General features: G+C 40.2%; 1 protein-coding gene across 2 annotated transcripts in view; it reads right to left on the bottom strand.

Annotated features, from left to right (window-relative positions):
- Positions 1 to 5,503: 5,503 nt before the first annotated feature.
- Positions 5,504 to 19,411, bottom strand: part of MRPL3 (mitochondrial ribosomal protein L3) — a 61,065-nt gene continuing 47,157 nt past the window's right edge. The window contains exons 10-11 of one of the 2 annotated variants that reach the window (XR_012637871.1): positions 10,790 to 10,929; positions 7,858 to 7,973 (exon numbers count right to left, since the gene is read on the bottom strand). Coding sequence is in view for 1 of the 2 variants with exons in the window: in XM_074943285.1 (XP_074799386.1) it covers positions 7,824 to 7,973 (150 nt within the window). In the remaining variant the exon portion in view is untranslated. Of the gene's footprint in view, positions 7,974 to 10,789; positions 10,930 to 19,411 lie in introns of both variants that reach the window. The other variant, XM_074943285.1, reaches the window with a different exon arrangement.

Here is a 19,411-nt window from a genome sequence, read left to right as displayed (position 1 = left end):
CATTATTTTCTTTGTTTCAAGGATTTTATATATTTGCTGCAATGTGAACAGTTTCTTTTACGAAACAAAAAAAAGTTGTAATGAAACCACTGGAAAAAATAATCTCTCTGAATTTGGATATACATTAAATTAACCAAGCTACAATATAAACTGTGCACAAATCTTTAATGAATGTAACAGTGCAAACAGAATTGAAAGTGCAACAGTAAAAATATTTCAAATACAACAATTTTGGGAGGGGGCTAAAGTTACAGGTGAATATAAACCTTGTCCTCACAGGTTTTGGGGCTGAGTGCCGCAGATCAAAAATCTCAGGGGCATTGCAGGCCTCAAAACAGCTGGATTCCCAGAGGCAAGTATTCTTAGTGTCAAGCTTGGATTTGGGAGATGAACGGGAGCTGCTGGGAGTACTGCTGCGGGGATATGATGGTTAGGAGTTCCTGCTGGTGCCAGTAGCCAGCACTGTCCAGGGGATGAAGGACATGGCTGGATCCCAAATTATGGGATTGCAGGGCCTATTGGCCTAGCAAGGGTTTCTTTTGCAGGAGGGCATTCTGGCTCAGCATAATGTCCATGAGTTGCCTCTACATCTCTCAGTCTTTTTCCATGCTCTCCTGTGTCATGGCGATGCTGTCCTTGTTATTGTTGATGCTGTGCCCTTGTTGCCAAGAAGGCCAATGGCATTTTGGGATGTATAAGTAGGGGCATAGCGAGCAGATCGAGGGACGTGATCGTTCCCCTCTATTCGACATTGGTGAGGCCTCATCTGGAGTACTGTGTCCAGTTTTGGGCCCCACACTACAAGAAGGATGTGGATAAATTGGAGAGAGTCCAGCGAAGGGCAACAAAAATGATTAGGGGTCTGGAACACATGACTTATGAGGAGAGGCTGAGGGAACTGGGATTGTTTAGTCTGCAGAAGAGAAGAATGAGGGGGGATTTGATAGCTGCTTTCAACTACCTGAGAGGTGGTTCCAAAGAGGATGGTTCTAGACTATTCTCAGTGGTAGAAGAGGACAGGACAAGGAGTAATAGTCTCAAGTTGCAGTGGGGGAGGTTTAGGTTGGATATTAGGAAAAACTTTTTCACTAGGAGGGTGGTGAAACACTGGAATGCGTTACCTAGGGAGGTGGTAGAATCTCCTTCCTTAGAAGTTTTTAAGGTCAGGCTTGACAAAGCCCTGGCTGGGATGATTTAATTGGGGATTGGTCCTGCTTTGAGCAGGGGGTTGGACTAGATGACCTCCTGAGGTCCCTTCCAACCCTGATATTCTATGATTCCTTAGCCACAGTCAGTTTTCCTGGCTACTATGACAAGTCCTTGGCCATTGCCATGATCTCCAGGGACAGTTACATTTCTTTCTCTCTCTTGGTCATCAGGTACAGCTGCCACCTGTCAGCCAGCCTGGTTTTCCTCCATGACTCAGGCATGAGTTCTGTAAACTTGTCCTCCTAAGTCTTCCTTTTCCCCCACCCTCACCCTCAGGTTGACCAGCCTGTCAGCAATAAATAGAGGCCCTGTCTTTGATGGTATGGCTGTTGCAAGTGCTGGGGCTATGGGACTAGGGAGGAAAAAAGAATCAGTCACTTATTGTTCATATTCCACATAAATCATAGGGCTTTTTGTTAAGTATGTATGTATATGTACTTTACCTCCCTGAGACTCTTCCCATTCCTTGGGGGAAGCTCAGAGATGGTAAGTGGTCTGCATATATGAAGGATGCTGGGTGCATTTGGATTTCAGTGTATTGTATCTGCTTTCATGTTGCTAAGGGTGGTTGGGGTGGTCAGACCTATGTTCCAGATTTGCTTTATCAGTTTGATCTGCAAAGCACTGTGGTATAGCCATTGGAGGCATGCAGAAATTGGTGAGCAGCTACTCTGTGCATATGAACAAAATATCAAACTAATACAATTCAAAACAAACCTTCTTCACTTTGTAAGAGGACCCCAGAGTTCCTGATAAATGAGGAGTTAATGCACTGGTATGGGATGTGTCACGTGTACACAAATGTTTTCAAATGGGATTAACTCAATTTGATCCAGTTTAAAATTCCCATGTACACAAGCCTATAGTGTTTATGTAAAGGAGGAAGGAACGCTGTGCCCAAGTAACACAAGCTGTAACTCTTTTGCTGATCCATTGCAGTGGGAACATTGAGGTCTTTCAAACTTATTTTGGATTGTGTTCCTGTGCTAGTCAGACCCTTCTATTATGGTTATAAAACGAATCCTTAATACCTACTCCCCCCGGAGAAGAATCCATTATTTAAATATAAATTGATAAGCCACTTACATGTCAACTGAATATACAGGAAGGTGGATAAAACATTCTGCCCCCCAGATTATCACAGTTGCACACGGAGCGATGCAGCACAAGGCAAATCCTCTCTTCATTCTGCAACAGCTAAGCAAGTCAGAGATACCTCTTTTTAAAGTAAGTGCAGAGAAGCTGCAGAGGGTTGGAGGGCGATGTTGATGCAAAGAGACTCAGGCAGCCAGGACTCCTTGCCTTGCTCTATGGGAGGGAGAGTGGTCAAGCACTTGCAACGAGGACTCCTGCGTTGTTTCAAGCACTGTGAGGAAGGGTTGTAGACAGCATTTCTGAGTTATCAGCCCAGTTAGCATACAGAGGGGGAGCAGGAAGGAAAGTGCCTTTACAGCATAGACCCCGTTAGGATTCCTTGCTTCTATCCTTCCTCAACACACAGACTAACCGTCTGCTGCTTTCTCCTTACCCCTGCAAGATGTGGTGCACCCTTAGGCTGCTGTATTTTGATATTCCCTATTGTATGTATCATAAGCATGAGACAGGGAAGTGTTTGACTCACTCCCCCTGCCCCCCACCCATTCCAGAAAGAAAGCGAAACCAGTTTGTTTGTCACAAAACAGAGCAATTTAAACATATTTCTGCACTTCTGGAGAAAAACAGAGCAGGCACTTTTGTTTGTTCAACTCATCAATTTGGTGAACTGGTAATTTTTTGGTGATAGCAATATTTTTATATCTAGAATTGGATTTTATAGGAAACTGCCTTCCACACCTCGTCACCTATTTATTTATGAGCTGTTAATTTTTTTAAGCATCTGTATTAATTCATGAAGACAGTAGTCACAGATAAAGATGCGGTCATTCCTTTTACAATCCTGTATTTTTTGTTAAATTATATTAAAACTCACATCCAGCAGATATGTTCTCCCAGGTAACATGGGGGAAGAGATTATAGGAACCCCTTTCCCCTCTTCATCCATAATAGGATATCTCTGGTAAAAAACACATTGGTTAATTCATTTTAATTAGCAAGCTACCTATATTTCACTTGCTATTTTTGGAGTCAGGTTGCTTAGCTAGAGTATGGTACATTTTGGTTGGGTTAGTCTTGAAAACACTCATTTCACCTTGACATTTCCATTTATAAACCTAGGTGCTTTTGAAAATCCCACCCTATGCGTTAGACACCTAACTTGCTTAGACCCTTTTGATAATTCCACCCTAAATATTTATCCTGGTATTCACTGGCACTGGCATCTTTGACATCATTGGTCACTAATCACATTTATTATTTAAAAACAAAAATCATCATCATGACAAACTTTTGTGGTTTCAACCTATCAACAAAACCTCTTCAAACTGACTTTTCACCCTCAAGGGGTCTGCGTCTTAAATGCTTTAAATACTCTTAATTCTCCATATAGTTTCTCAGACTTAATCCTTTCCTTTCTACGAACCCAGTTTCTAATCAGGAAAATTTGAGATATTATGGAATTAATTAGTAGGTATTATATCGACGATGACAACATTAAACCATCATTCCATAGATCACTGCACATAAGATCTGGAAAAAAAGGAAGTTCCTCCCTTACAAATGCAACAGGAGTTTAGTGGGTTCTCAAACTAAAATCTCATTTCCTAGAGCGTATGGATGAGTGGCCTATCATCCACTTATATAATAATGAATTCTGCAGAGGATGTAGATTTTGAACTTCTATTTGTTCTCATAATGCAAAAAGTAGGGGACATTCAATTAAAATGAAAGAAGTGGCAAATAAATAGATTTTTTCAAACAATGAACAATTAATCTGTGGGACTCAGTTGCACAAGACTTCACTGAGGCCAGGGGCCTTTCAGGATTCAAACACAGGACAAGATAAATTAATAAGAATATCCAGTGTTAGAAAAGTAAATATTAAAAAAAAAATCCAAACAAACCCAAGAACTTTGGAAGGGACATAAACCTTTATGTTTTGGGATATAAGCCAATCTCTAAATATTTGGGGTTTGGAGAAAATTTTCCCTGGGTGAAGCATATCCCATAATTATCTACTGAAAGGTTTTTTTTAAAATCTTGAAGCAGCTGGTGTTGGCCACTGTCAGAGACAGGATACTGGACTAGATGAAACATGGCAGGTCAGATCAGGTATGACAATTACTATGTTCCTGGTCTAATTAATTGCACAGATGTCACCATCACACTTTCTACTGATCTACTTTTTTTTAAAAAACCTTTTTACTTGTACCCGCTTTGACTTGATTCTCAAGTCTTCAGCACCTCTCGCAGCATCCATCAGAAAACATTTCCATACTTGACTCAGCTTATGGGACAGGACCTCATGGTCCATGTCCTTTTAGGTGAGAACCCAAGGCGGAGTTTCTCCGAATATTTCTCAGAATAGTCCAAGACAAGATTTATTGAGAACAGAAAGAAAATCATTCAAACAAAAGTAGTGGTTTTGTATGACATAGCTTGTCTTACACTCTGAAAAGTTAAGCCAGCTAGGTACCCAAAAATGGTTCAGTGATAAATGGCACCACCTTCTATTTTATCACAGAGCTTTTTCCTCTCAGCCTGTCATTTTCTCAGACAACAGCTCACAAGCACTTTCTTGTTGCTTTGTCCCAGGGTCCTCATGGCCCTTCTTCAATTTCTTGGTCGCTTGCACCTTTCACATTCCTTTGATATCCCAGAGCTGCTATAATACTGAGACACAGTTCACAGAACTGTTTCCCCAGATGTCCTGGATGTGGACCTCAGCACCACCTCATATGCAAAGTTCATTGTATATTTTGAAGTTTTCTTATGCTTATTGGCCCAGTTAAACCATTTTTGGGGAGTGGATTTCCCCATTTTCTTTTTTTCAAATGATTCACAGAAGGCGTACGCACACCATAGGTCGACTTTCAGTCCACAATTGCCTCTGTCCTCCCTTGTCCCTCACCCTGATTGCCTTAACTAAACTTGCTAACTTTGAAACCAAGTCACTCTCTTGAAGAGGTAGGTTGTATTTTCCCCCCTACTATGAATGCCTCTTCTAAAAACTTGTACTTCTAGAACTTTTAATTCATGAAAGTCCCTACGGTCTGCTTTATACAGGAGGGCAGACTAGTTGATCACACTTGTCCCTTCTGACCTTGCAATCTATGAATCTAGTCTTTATGAAATGTAGACAGACATATCAAATCCCCCATTCCACTTACATATCATTTTACACTTGAAAGATTAGATGACAAATTCCCCTTCTTTATTATGAAAAGTTTATTAATGTTAAGCTACATTTGATTGGTTCCTTTACTTTCATTCTATATTTCATTGCAGCTGCACAGTATTAACCACTGCAAATACAGTTGCACAAAAAGACATGAATGGCTGTCTTACAGATACGCCTTTAATTTACATTATATTCACAGAGCAATAAAAATAAAAATAAAATTAAAATGTTATAAAAACTTGGAGGTTCATCAGGTCAAACATTGAAGGGTTTATCCTCAGGAAACAGTATCATTGTTGCCAGCAGGAGGCTAAACTGCAAGTATTAGTAGGACCATTCAGTGCATCAGATTACGACATTCCACTTTCTCATGGACACTTAAAAAAACCAACTGGAATACAAGACTTATGGAAAGGGCTAGTGCTAACTTCTTAGCAATGTACTTCTAAGGTTTATGATATATGAGCATTGGTGACTGACCTGATTTTATTTTTGAAGGGGTAAAGGGAAGGAGTTATGCAGTATCCCTATTTACTTATACTTAGAGATACTTGCTGAGATTAAACCAACATCTATGTGGTAACAACATCCAACCAATATCTATGTGGTAACAACATAGATATTACCAGTTCACAGTTCTGTATTGTGTGCACTAAGTATATCAACATTATCCTTCCCAAACTACTATGTCCCCTGTGAATATCTAATGTGTGTAAAAGGTATACTGTATCCAAGAGATTAGAACAACAATTTCAAACTACCTTCAGTAAATTTCAGGGATAAACTAAGATAACTCCATGAATATTGCTTTAAATGGGATGGGACCTCACCTCTGGAATGGGCATACATATTTGTTCTCAAGGTTTCGGTAAATCGTTTAGTAAAATATAAAATACATTTTAAAGTACATCAACTTTTGTCGTGAAGCTGCACAAAATTAATGGATGGATTTCCTGACAAGCATTACATGAACTGTAGACATAAAACTGGACTTTACCTAGGGATGCACTCCTCCCCAACATTACATGTGAATGAAAATTTTATACTGTGCAAAGTACGTGGTAGGCAATTAGGTGCTAATTCAGCAAACAGATAGGCACATACTTAATTTTACGCTTATGATCAGTCCTATGGACTTCAAAGGAAATGTTCATGCAAGTAAAGTAATGGTTAAAAGGATCAGGCCTTTAAACAGTAAATAACTTACGGAAGGTAGAGAAAGCCAAAGGGAGAGTACTTGCACTTTGACCATTATAAAAGAATACCTGGGTAGAAGATAGTGATAGGGAGAAATTAATTGTACAACAGACCCCTCACACTTGGTTCACTTTTGTTAAATGACGAAGATGACTAGGGCAGGCCCAAAGGTCTTCCATAACCATATAAAATCTCAGATATGAAGACAATTGAAGGGGACATATTTCTCCAGAGACAGTATGCGAGGGACATTTTCATGAAGTTATCAGAACAAGCTAGCAATGAAGGGGACAAACAGGCAGCAACTGTAGTCCTTGTGTCCACATTACTGAAAATGTCTAGCCTTCCTAGCCAGCCAGCACTGCCACAACTCTTACCAGACAGACACTGCTAGTCTCATTCTTTCCTCTAGGAAACTTATATTGTATAACTGTTGCTCTAAACTCATAGCATTAAAATAAAGAGGAGAGGCACTTTGATGAAGAAAGGGAAATGAAAGGTGGAAAAGATTACAGCTCCAGAGGCACTACGGGGCAATTGCCTCTGGTGTTAGGCCTGAGAAGAGAGAGAGTTAGAATTCTTCCCCCCCTCTCCTGCCCTGCTCTACTCAACATTTTCAAGTCCATTCTTTGTAAAGTCCTAAACAGTCCATTTATGTCCCCAGATAGAAAATAAAATTTATTAAATATCCCATTTAGCTGTTTAGTCAAAGTTAATCAGTACATATCCCTCAGGGGAAAAAATAACTATACATTTTGTTCTGTTAATAGTCTCAACTTCATCAATCATGTAACTGATGCACGTAATTCCAAGACAATGGATTTAAAGAAATATAAATCTTGGCAGTCTGTGAAAGGGAAAAAGTTACAAGAGGCAATTTTGTAATGTAAAAAGATAAGTCAGCAATATACCCATTACTTTGCAACCCTTCCCTCAGACACACCAACCTACCACCACCCACTGTTTTAATACGGTTTTGGAACAAGTAAATCTTGCTACCTGAAAAAAAACCAAACCCAACAATGTTTGATGCGTTCAGGTCATTCAGCCTGAGTGCAGTTTCTGGGTTTGTAATTGTTCAGCATTGCAAAGTTCACAGAAATAATGTGAAAGTTGCACGTTCTTAAAGATGTCAATACCACTAAACATATGTGACAGAGGGATCAGTGAACTGGAAAACTTCCTGATCGTACAAGTCTTCTGGTAGCTCTTCTTCTCCATCAGCAAAAAATGTGGGGAATGGAGGATTTTTATTGCAGTCTTGGTAAGTAGGTAAATTTGTATCTCTGACCTAGAATGAAAAAAGGTTTAATAAATCAAACAGATGATTCACAGATAGGAATATATTTAAACCCCAGGAAATCACTCTTTTTCTATGCATGAGGAAAACAGCATTCAATTTACACTTATTTTTCTAAAGAATTCCATGTCTGGACATTAGTTAAATTAATGACCATATCAGCTCATGAATCTAATATTTTGTGCTTGAATCATTAGACTTTAAAAACTTAATAATTCAACCGTTGTACCATGCTATGGGATGAATCAAAGTCAACCACTAAGAAATCAGAGTAAAAAATGACACCTACCATACAACACTTTTAAGTCGATAGTCTGCATATTTTTAACTACTATTAATGTAAGTAAAATCTAAGATTAATCTAACAAAGATTAGAGAACTAGGTCTATTCACTTCTGAACCTGGTAGCATTTTGTGTACAAGAGTTTCATGTTTTGCTTCAGTTAGAAAATTTCCCTATTGCACCTGTGAATTTTTTGACTAAGCAACAAAGAATTTTTTTTTTTTAAATGGGTAGATGTAATTGTAAAAGTACAAAAGGATGAGAGAGAGATGAAACTACTCCATTCATTTTTTTTTTTTTTAACTGACCAGATTTTAAGTTGACTGTGTCCCTGGAAGTGAAGTACAACTGTACTTACAATTTCAGAAACTCAAGTGCTAGACATGGAGTTTAACATTTTCCTACTTATCTAAACATACTTCTTTATAAAAATAATAGGAAGTCACATGAATTTTTGGAACTGGGTTTAATATGGGTCACCAGTTTGCATTCCTCATTAACCTTTGTACAACCAAAATACTAGCCTGAAACTGTATTTACCAAAAGCTGATTAAATTGTAATATCATTTAGATTTTTATATTGGATACACAAAATGCTTGCTATAAGAAGATACTAAAACTTAATTAAAAGGTATCACCATCAATTCTTCCTGACTTAGAAAAAACTTAATGTCTGTTGTATTTAAAATACAGTAGTTTAGTAACAAAGAAGTACAAACAGATCTGCTATTTCATATAAGAATTTATGGTAAATACCTATATAATCAAAAGAACACAAGAAGCTATGTCTTTTCGACTGTTGCTCTTCAGTATCTAAGAAGTATTTGGTTACTTTATATCTCCCCGCACTCTCTCTCTCTCGCACACAATTTTGGCAACTCATATGAATTGTATGCTCATATGCAAATGACCAGCTACACACAACTCTCCATTTGCATGTGCAAATCTGGTCATTATGCATGAATTCACAATACTTCTCTGAGCAAACTAGGAAGTCACTTGCACACAGAATCATAGAAATATAGGACTGGAAGGGACCTGAGAGGTCATCTAGTCCAGTCCCCTGCATTCATGGTAGGAGTAAGTATTATCTCTAGACCAGGGGTTCTCAACCTTTTTCTTGCTGAGGCCCCTCTCAACATGCTATAAAAACTCCAGGGCCTAGCGGGTGTGCGGGAGAACTCTGGGCTCCAGGCTGGGGGGATGACCCTTGGGCATAGGTGTAGTTAGACTTCTTTTTTGGGGGGAGGGGAGCGGAAGAGGGGGCTCAGCCAGCTCCACACAGCGGGGTCCAGCTACCTCCACTCCCTGACTCACCTCAGCAGGCCACCCACTTGCCTGGGTTGTGGGGGGATGCAACCAAAAAATATAACAAAGCAGGGACTCAGCTCAAAAAGTTTGAAAACCACTCAGGGTACAGGCAGAGGGTAGCTAGGGGCTATATGCGGGCAGGGGGTAGCTAGGGAATACATGGGGGAGGGGTGGTAGGTCAGGGTGCCAGCAGGGGGTACCTAGGGACTGTGTGCAGGCAGGGGAGAACAATTTTTCCTCCCTCCTAACGATCTTTTATATACTCTTGAAAACTGTTACGTCAACTCACCTCCTGAGTAAACACACATAATTTTTTCAATCTTCTCTCAGCGAATGGGGGGCGGGCAGGGGAGGAGGGATAGCTCAGTGGTTTGAGCATTGGCCTGCTAAACCCAGGGTAGTGAGTTCAATCCTTGAGGGGACCATTTGGGATCTGGGGCAAAAATTGGGGATTGGTCCTGCTTTGAGCAGGGGGTTGGACTAGATGACCTCCTGAGGTCCCTTCCAACCCTGATATTCTATGAGCATGCTTTCTAGACCTTTAATCATTTTTGTTGCTCTCCTCTGGATTTTCTCCAGTTTGTCCACCTCTTTCCTGAAACGTGGTGCCCAGAACTGGACACAATACTCCAGCTGCGGCCTAATCAGCACGGAGTAGGTTTTTTGAACATGTGCAGTTCAAACAAACAAACAAATAAAATGCTCTTTATGTTTCAGAGCAACAAGAATTCATTTATGAAATGGATCTAATCATACAGCATTCTGGAAGTTCCTAACAAGAGGCTATCCTCTAACTCAAGTGTCACTTATATTCAGGACTCTTAAAAAATTATGCACTTTTGCAAATTGTGTTTTTCATTCCTTCATGTGTTTGATTTAATTACTTTTATGCCCCACCCATCTTTCTCAGATGAGACACAAGTCAGATTATTTATGACATCTTGTGACGATATCTGCAATCTGACGTGAATCTGGTGAAAACTAAACCTGGGCCATGATACTGCTAAGGCTTACAAGTGAGTTTAATTTTATGCAGTGAAAGCAATCCCATTGTCTTCAATGGAGCTACCTGAAGTATGTGAAGTAAAGCACATACATAAGTCCTTGCAGAAGCAGGACCCAGGTTTGTAGAACATAAAACTTTAAGAAACAGTAAATTTTCAAGAAATCTATTGCTACAGTGAAAGTAGCATACTGACCTTTTTATACTGACCTTTCTACATGTGAAAAAATTTTAAATTTAGCCTTGCAAATCCAATCTTTGAGGAAAATAAGTAGGTAGAATTATCAGTAGAAAAATATTTTCCTCGTGCCCATAGGTTGTATGAGGTAGATGATAAAGGCCTGGTATCTCTGCAGAAAAAGGAACGACCCGCTGAAGGGCAATGAAATCTCATTTAAAACTAACCTTACCATTTCTATATTACTATATATGGAGTTCTTTCTGAAAGCTATAATAATCCCCTTCATCTACTGAATTTAACTATATTCAGAAGAAACATATTACAACAGAGATAAATATGCCCTGCAGAGACAGGAAACTTGTTTTTCTATTACCCACTTTTATAACAGATCATGCAGTAAGTTTAGTAATTGAAAGACTGGTCTCACTTGACTGGAAAACACATACAATGGAACCAGTTGTTTATGGCAGAAATTGAACAGAACAAAAGACAGGCCTGAACAATCCGATACCAGCCGACAATTCAGTTCCGATAGGAAGACAGTACTTTACTCAGAATACTTGATAGTACTTTAGCCTCCCCACAGAGTCCTGCAGAGATATCAGGGTGGATAAAAACAGATTTAAAAAGTATAGTAAATAAAAAAATATTAAGCAGTTCATATTTGCTGCCAATATTTTAAGAAAGTCACTCCACTAAACTTATGGAATTCATTGGTTAAGCATGTGGAACCAGAGTTTCTGAACTGCTAAAGCAGCTTTGAACAGCAGTAGCTTCTTCTGAAAGTAGAGAGAGAATATTTTCATTTTAGTTTATTCAACTAGTTCAGTTCAACTACTAGTTTACTCAAAGTTGAGAAACATATTGAGAGGTGAAAAAGCAGAAAAACCAGTTTTCCACTTCTAATCTAATCTAATCTCAATCAGGAAAACTACGTGTGAAAGAATGAGAATCTGAAAATGTGAATCTGAAATGAGATCTACTAGTTCTAAAATCTTGAAGGACAAGGAATCAATCCTGAAGCACTTACACGAGAGGAAAGTGATCAGGAACAGTCAGCATGGATTCACCAAGGGAAGGTCATGCCTGACTAATCTCATCGCCTTCTATGAGGAGATTACTGGTTCTGTGGATGAAGGGAAAGCAGTGGATGTATTGTTTCTTGACTTTAGCAAAGCTTTTGACACGGTCTCCCACGGTATTCTTGTCAGCAAGTTAAAGAAGTATGGGCTGGATGAATGCACTATAAGGTGGGTAGAAAGTTGGCTAGATTGTCGGGCTCAACGGGTAGCGATCAATGGCTCCATGTCTAGCTGGCAGCCGGTATCAAGTGGAGTGCCCCAAGGGTCGGTCCTGGGGCCGGTTTTGTTCAATATCTTCATAAATGATCTGGAGGATGGTGTGGATTGCACTCTCAGCAAATTTGCGGATGACACTAAACTAGGAGGAGTGGTAGATATGCTGGAGGGCAGGGATAGGATACAGAGGGACCTAGACAAATTGGAGGATTGGGCCAAAAGAAATCTGATGAGGTTCAACAAGGATAAGTGCAGGGTCCTGCACTTAGGATGGAAGATCCCAATGCACCGCTACAGACTAGGGACCAAATGGCTAGGCAGCAGTTCTGCGGAAAAGGACCTAGGGATGACAGTGGACGAGAAGCTGGATATGAGTCAGCAGTGTGCCCTTGTTGCCAAGAAGGCCATTGGCATTTTGGGATGTAAAGTAGGGGCATAGCGAGCAGATCGAGGGACGTGATCGTTCCCCTCTATTTGACATTGGTGAGGCCTCATCTGGAGTACTGTGTCCAGTTTTGGGCCCCGCACTACAAGAAGGATGTGGATAAATTGGAGAGAGTCCAGAGAAGGGCAACAAAAATGATTAGGGGTCTGGAACACATGACGTATGAGGAGAGGCTGAGGGAACTGGGATTGTTTAGTCTGCAGAAGAGAAGAATTAGGGGGGATTTGATAGCTGCTTTCAACTACCTGAGAGGTGGTTCCAAAGAGGATGGTTCTAGACTATTCTCAGTGGTAGAAGAGGACAGGACAAGGAGTAATGGTCTCAAGTTGCCGTGGGGGAGGTTTAGGTTGGATATTAGGAAAAACTTTTTCACTAGGAGGGTGGTGAAACACTGGAATTGGGTTGGACTAGATGACCTCCTGAGGTCCCTTCCAACCCTGATATTCTATGATTCTAAGGTGACCAGAAAGTTAAATTCACCAACTACAGATATTTCCTTTGTTTAGTAAGTTAGTTTGAAATGAAAAACATGTTTTGATAAACTTTTCTTTAATGTAACCAGCACATTTAAGGTCGTTTTAGTTAACAATTTTAAAATGATGTCTTTGTGCATTTAATTGAATTCCAGTTTCCAAAGGCACCCTGACACAAATCACAAGTAAAAAAAAAAATCTAGTAAATAAGAAATGCATCTTTTGCCATTTTCTAAAATGAAAAATGTAAAACTTAAGAATCTGAATAAATGCACATTAAGCTATATAATTGCTTAAATGTGTATGAATATAACAGCTTATCCTCCTGATTAGCAAAATGTAATGCCAAATGGCACCAACCAATTTAGGAAAATAACTAAAAAGTACAAATGCCAAGTTAAGATTACAATAGATAATTTAAATCAAGGCTTCCTATTTGCTAATTTAAATTACGATTTAAATCAATCCACCCTGACAGGTATACATTTTGGGACCACACCATTGCTAAAGGCTTGTCTACATGGCAAATGATTTGCTGGTATAGCTACACCAGCAGGGTCCCCTAGGGTAGGTGCACCGTTAGCAGACAGGAGGAGTTTGATACCATAGTAACACCATCTCCATGAACTACATTACCTATGTTGACAGAAGCGCTGCTCTCTCAGCACAGTTGCATTTAAACTGGGTTTTTTTCTAGCACAGCTAATTCCGCTGGGAGGGGAGAAAGGAGGTGTGATTTCTCCCCACCCACCCTTCCACCCACTCCTAGCTTACCTAAGTATGATGGCAAAACTTGATAGTGTGAACTAAGCCTTAGATTTAACATCCTGGCTTCCTATGACAGAAACTGCAGGTTGGAATTTCAGCTGCGAAGTCTCAATAGCTTCCTAAATGAAATGAGCTTCCAGGCTTAAAAACACAATTTTGCTTGCTAGAGTTAGAGGAGGAATTGGTTTCACATGTCAAAGTGGCTCTCAAATCCTTGAGACTATTTTAGGTGGTCTTGGAATTATGTGCTGGTTATGATACATGATGTTTTTGCACAATCTATTGCTCCAGGATGCTATATTTCTCTTCTGCCATATACTTATTAACGCTGTTCTCCAGTCATGCACAATCTCCACCACGTATCTACGACGATAGCTGCAGTGTGAGCAGACAATCATTTGCATTTAACGTCTTATGTCAAACAGATTTTGTGTGGATTGAGGTTAAAATTGGAACGTCATGACTGCCAAGGTTCTAGCTCACAAGAACGAGGTAACCTAAACAGTAAAGTTTAGTGCCATCTTCATTGTAAAAAAGAAAATGAGTTACTGAGTAACTGTTTCAGAGTGGTAGCCATGTTAGTCTGTATCAGCAAAAACAACAAGGAGTCCTTGTGGCACCGTAGAGACTAACACATTTATTTGGGCATAAGCTTTCATGGGCTAAAACCCACTTCATCAGATGAATGGAGTGAAAAATATAGTAAAAAGAATATATATTACAGCACATGAAAAGATGGGAGTTGCATTACCAAGTGGGTGCTAACGAGCCAATTCAATTAAAGGTGCAAGTGGCCTATTCTCAAAAGTTGACAAGAAGGGGTGAATACCAAGAGAGGGAAAATGACTTTTGTAGTGCAAACGGGGCCAATGCAATCAAGGTGGCCCATTTCCAGCAGTTGACAAGAAGGTGTGAGTATCAGCAGAGGGAAAATTACTTTTTGTAGAGACCATCCACTCCCAGTCTTTATTCAGGCCTAATCTGATGGTGTCCAGTGTGCAAATGAATTCCAGTTCTGCAGTGTCTCGTTGGAGTCTGTTTTTGAAGTTTTTTTGTTGAAGAATTGCCAATTTTAAGTCTGTTTTTGAGTGTTCAGGGAGATTGAAGTGCTCTCCTACTGGTTTTTGAATGTTACAATTCCTGATGTCAGATTTGTGTCCATTTATTCTTTTGTGTAGAGACTGTCTGGTTTGGCCAATATACATGGCAAGGAGGCATTACTGGCACATGAAAGCATATATCACATTGGTAGATGTGCAGGTGAACGAGCCCCTGATGGTGTGACTGATGTGGTTAGGTCCTATGATGGTGTCCCTTGAATAGATATGCAGAAAGAGTTGGCACTGGGATTTGTTGTAGGGATTAGTTCCTGGGTTGTGTGGTGTGTAGCTGCTGGTGTGTATTTGCTTCAGGTTGGGGGGCTGTCTGTAGGCAAGGACTGGCCTGTCTCCCAAGGTCTGTGAGAGTGAAGGATTGTCCTTCAGGATAGGTTGTAGTTCCTTCATAGAATATCAGGGTTGGAAGGGACCTCAGGAGGTCATCTAGTCCAACCCCCTGCTCAAAGCAGGACCAATCCCCAACTAATGTGCTGCTGCTGCTGCGTTGGAGAGGTTTTAGTTGGGGGCTATAGGTGATGGCCAGTGGCATTCTGTTACTCTTTGTTGGGCCTGTCCTGTCGTAGGTGACTTCTGGGTACCCTTCTGGCTCTGTCAATCTGTTTCTTCACTTCAGCAGGTGCGTATTGTAGTTGTAAGAATGCTTGATAGAGCTCCTGTAGGTGTTTGTCTGTCTGAGGGACTGTAACAAATGCGGTTGTATCTTAGAGCTTGGCTGTAGATAATAGATCGTGTGATGTGGTCTGGGTGAAAGCTGGAGGCATGTAGGTAAGTATAGCGGTCAGTAGGTTTCTGGTATAGGGTGGTGTTTATGTGACCATTGCTTATTTGCACTGCAGTGTCCAAGAAGTGGATGTCTTGTGTGGACTGGTCAAGGCTGAGGTTGATGGTGGGGTGGAAATTGTTGACGTCCTGGTGGAGTTCCTCAAGAGCCTCCTTCCCGTGAGTCCAGTCACTGTGCAATCCTATTAGCGCTGCCCTTGTCCTTCTCTTCCACTGGCCTACCTTCTTGTCCATTTTTGAGCTTTATTTGCCTCATCACTTAGGAGTATGCACTTTGGGGCAGAAGCCAGGTTTTTACGTGATGGCCTTTTAGTTCATTCCATTGATAGCTTACTCAGTTGGTTAGGTTTTTCTGTTGTACATTTTTGGCGATTTTGAATCTCTCTCATTATGAAATGACATACTGTGCTTACCCATTATGGACTGTTTTGAATTCCCTGTCAGTAAAAGGAATTAAGAAGTTGATCAACCACTTGTTTCAGCACATGAATATTCAGTTTTATTTTCCATTGAGAAGTTTTAAAACACCCTTTTATTCTAGGATTTAGGAATAAAGTATCTGTTCTTAACTGTTGATATTTATAACCTTCTCAAACGTCTGTCCAATGCCAGTTCACTTGTGTTCGTCCAATAGCTCTGTTTGGCCTTAGCATTACATTCTGCACATTAATTCTAAAGTAGCATTTTGCAGAGCGTTTCTTTTGTGCGTTCAGGCGGGTTCTTATGTATTGCTGTATACTTCAAAGAGACCCTCTGTCCTTTTCAGCAGAATACAGCAATACCATTTTTCTTTACAACACTCTTTGGAGGTTTCACACGTTCCAGGAACACAAGGCACATTTGATGTAACAACTGTTTTCTTTTGATTTGCTAGTGTAACCAAAACTAGCACTCTTTTTGTGTTCTCTTCTAGCGTTTTACATCCTGCTCTTTCAACAACTGTGGGTTGACTGCGTAAGCTTTGCTGTTGATGTCACAGCAAACACAGGTGCATTTATGTCAAACTGAAAAAAGGTCTCGTTTCCTTTTGTCTTTAGAAGGTTGCTTAGAGGGCTGCTGTTGCAGGTGTATGCAACCAAGGAAGGAATTTAAAATTTTCACTTTAAAAATGTGCTTCATTGTGAAAAGGCAATGTAATGGTTCTCTCTCCCGCTATTAAACGGTTTCTTTTATGTTTATAAGGACAGTACACTGAAGACTTTAAATACTGTGTTACTACAGTAAGCCATGGACCAAAAACAAAACAGAAGAATTAGTTACATACTACAGCAGTTATACTTGAATCACAGTAGCGTGTAAGTGCTAGTAAAGCGCTCATAACCCAGATACTAAGGGACAAGAACAGCCTGAGGATATCCTGACCTAGTAAAAGTGGCAAAAAAGAAGAGCCCCCTATGAACTTTTTTGTTCTTCAGTGTCCTCTGAAGTAGCAATGCAAGAATTCAGCAATAGTATGTTTCAGAGCAGAGACTGATATATCTTGGAAGATATAAATATCCAGGGAGAAAGCCAGTGGTTGAGATGACCACAGCCCAAATCTCCCTCCCTGCAGCATCCTGGAGCCATGTGCTTCTCTGCAGAAGGCACCCTGCTGGCTGGGAAGCCTATGGATTGCACATCACTTCCATAGGGGGCGCAGCACACTCCCTCAGGACTCTATGAACTCAGTAGCATGCAAAGCTCAGTTGGTTGCAGGATCAAGCCTTTAATTATTGTATTCTTTCTATGTATTAATAGCAACAGAAGCATCAATCTGATTATAGGGAGAGATCTTGAGGGGGAGCGAGGGAGGAATAGTATACAATCATGTAACAAAGACTACATCATAATAAATACACACAAAGGGACTGCTGAGGTTGCTTGATCCCACACAATGCGTTGTGTGGGTGCAAGGTCTGCCTGCATGGAGCAGCTTGCAGGATTTGGGCCTGTTTTCCATGATGCTCTCCTAATGAACCTTTGAGAGCCATTATCTTTATGGATTATAAAGCCAAAAAAAGCCATTTTGATGACCTAGTCAGACCTCCTGTACCATAGAATTTCACCCAGTCATACCTGCATCAAGCCCATATCTTGGGGGTCAGCTACAGCATATTTTCTTAAAGACACCCACATTGGTTTAAAGATGCCAAGTTATGGAGAAGCCACCACGTCCCTTACTGACCCAGTTACAATGGTCAATTGCCCCCTTTTTAAAAAAAAATAAAAAAACAGCACCATCTCTCTAGTAGCAGTCTAGCTTCATATTCAAACTCAGGACTGCAGAGGAGCATGGAAAGGAACATACATGCAAAACATACACTCTACCATTAGCGCTACAGTCAACATCTTGAGCACACAGGTATCTAGTTTATATATTGTTAGAGTTGGTACTGTAATACTTTTACACATATTAAAAGCACTCTTTGTAGGTAAGGTACTGTTCTCCAAGAACTGAATTTTATTGGCCATTCTAGGGACAGAAAAAGGTCTGAAGCTTTGATCCACTATGTTCTCTACCTGAGATTTACGAACTGATCCACATAAGGTAACATTACCAAACACTAGTGTCCTGTTAGCTTTGAGTATCCAGTAATACTTAGGTGGTATAACTAAATTTAGTAGTGGTATTATGTATTTCGTTTTGCTTATCTACAATATTATATTCCCTTTTTATATCTGTTTGTAATTTTTTATTGAAGAGTGAATAAAATAGTTTAAACAAATGAAAGGTTTTTTACATGCAGAAAGTTAAAACTGGTTTGGTCATGATTTTGTCATTAAGTCTATAAAACAAAGGTAATGGACTTTGCAGATACTTAATAAGCTGTGGATATACATTATTCATGTAGTGTCAAGCATAATTGGCAGTATAAACAGAAATACAATTCAATTTCAGAAATCCATCAGCATAAAATACTTAAGCATCAAGTTTGATGCCCATTTAGGAACCGATTAAGTCATACTCACATTTGCAGTTTAATAGGGCTGCAGGCTATGTCAGTGTTAGCAACTACAGCAGCAAAATGCAGACTGCTTGTGAAGCAGAAAACTTGTTGAAGTGTACAAACTAAGTCTAATATTTTTGCTTCTGTCCTAATTTTTCTGATGTGAAAAGGCTAGAAAGTTGTGGCTACAGAATGCATACTGAACTACCATACCTCTTCTGGCCCTATAGCATCCTTAAAAGACTAGACAGAACATTTAAGTTGAAGAATTGTATCTTTACTTCATACTTTTCCTCAAAGGAAAATTGCAGATATGCCATAGTTTTCCTTCAACTGAAATAGAAGTCTCATGCACCAGGACAGGGCAAATGCAAAGGACACACTGAGAAAGCGGGAGGATCAGCGAATTATCTCAAGTGCCTATACACAAATACAAGAAGCCTGGGAAACAAGCAGGGAGAACTGGAAGTCCTGGCACAGTCAAGGAATTATGATGTGACTGGAATAACAGAGACTTGGTGGGATAACTCACATGACTGGAGTACTGTCATGCGTGGATATAAACTGTTCAGGAAGGACAGGCAGGGCAGAAAAGGTGGGGGAGTTGCACTGTATGTAAGAGAGCAGTATGACTGCTCAGAGCTCCGGAATGAAACTGCAGAAGAACCTGAGAGTCTCTGGATTAAGTTTAGAAGCGTGAGCAACAAGAGTGATGTCGTGGTGGGAGTCTGCTATAGACCACCGGATCAGGGGGATGAGGTGGACAAGGCTTTCTTCCGGCAACTAATGGAAGTTACTAGATCGCAGGCCTGGTTCTCATAGGAGACTTTAATCACCCTGAT

The sequence above is a fragment of the Natator depressus genome, chromosome 2, assembly GCF_965152275.1.
Source record: "Natator depressus isolate rNatDep1 chromosome 2, rNatDep2.hap1, whole genome shotgun sequence".
NCBI lineage: Eukaryota > Metazoa > Chordata > Testudines > Cheloniidae > Natator > Natator depressus.
The sequence above is the reverse complement of the archived record's forward strand: the minus strand, read 5'-3'. Positions and strand labels throughout refer to the sequence as shown.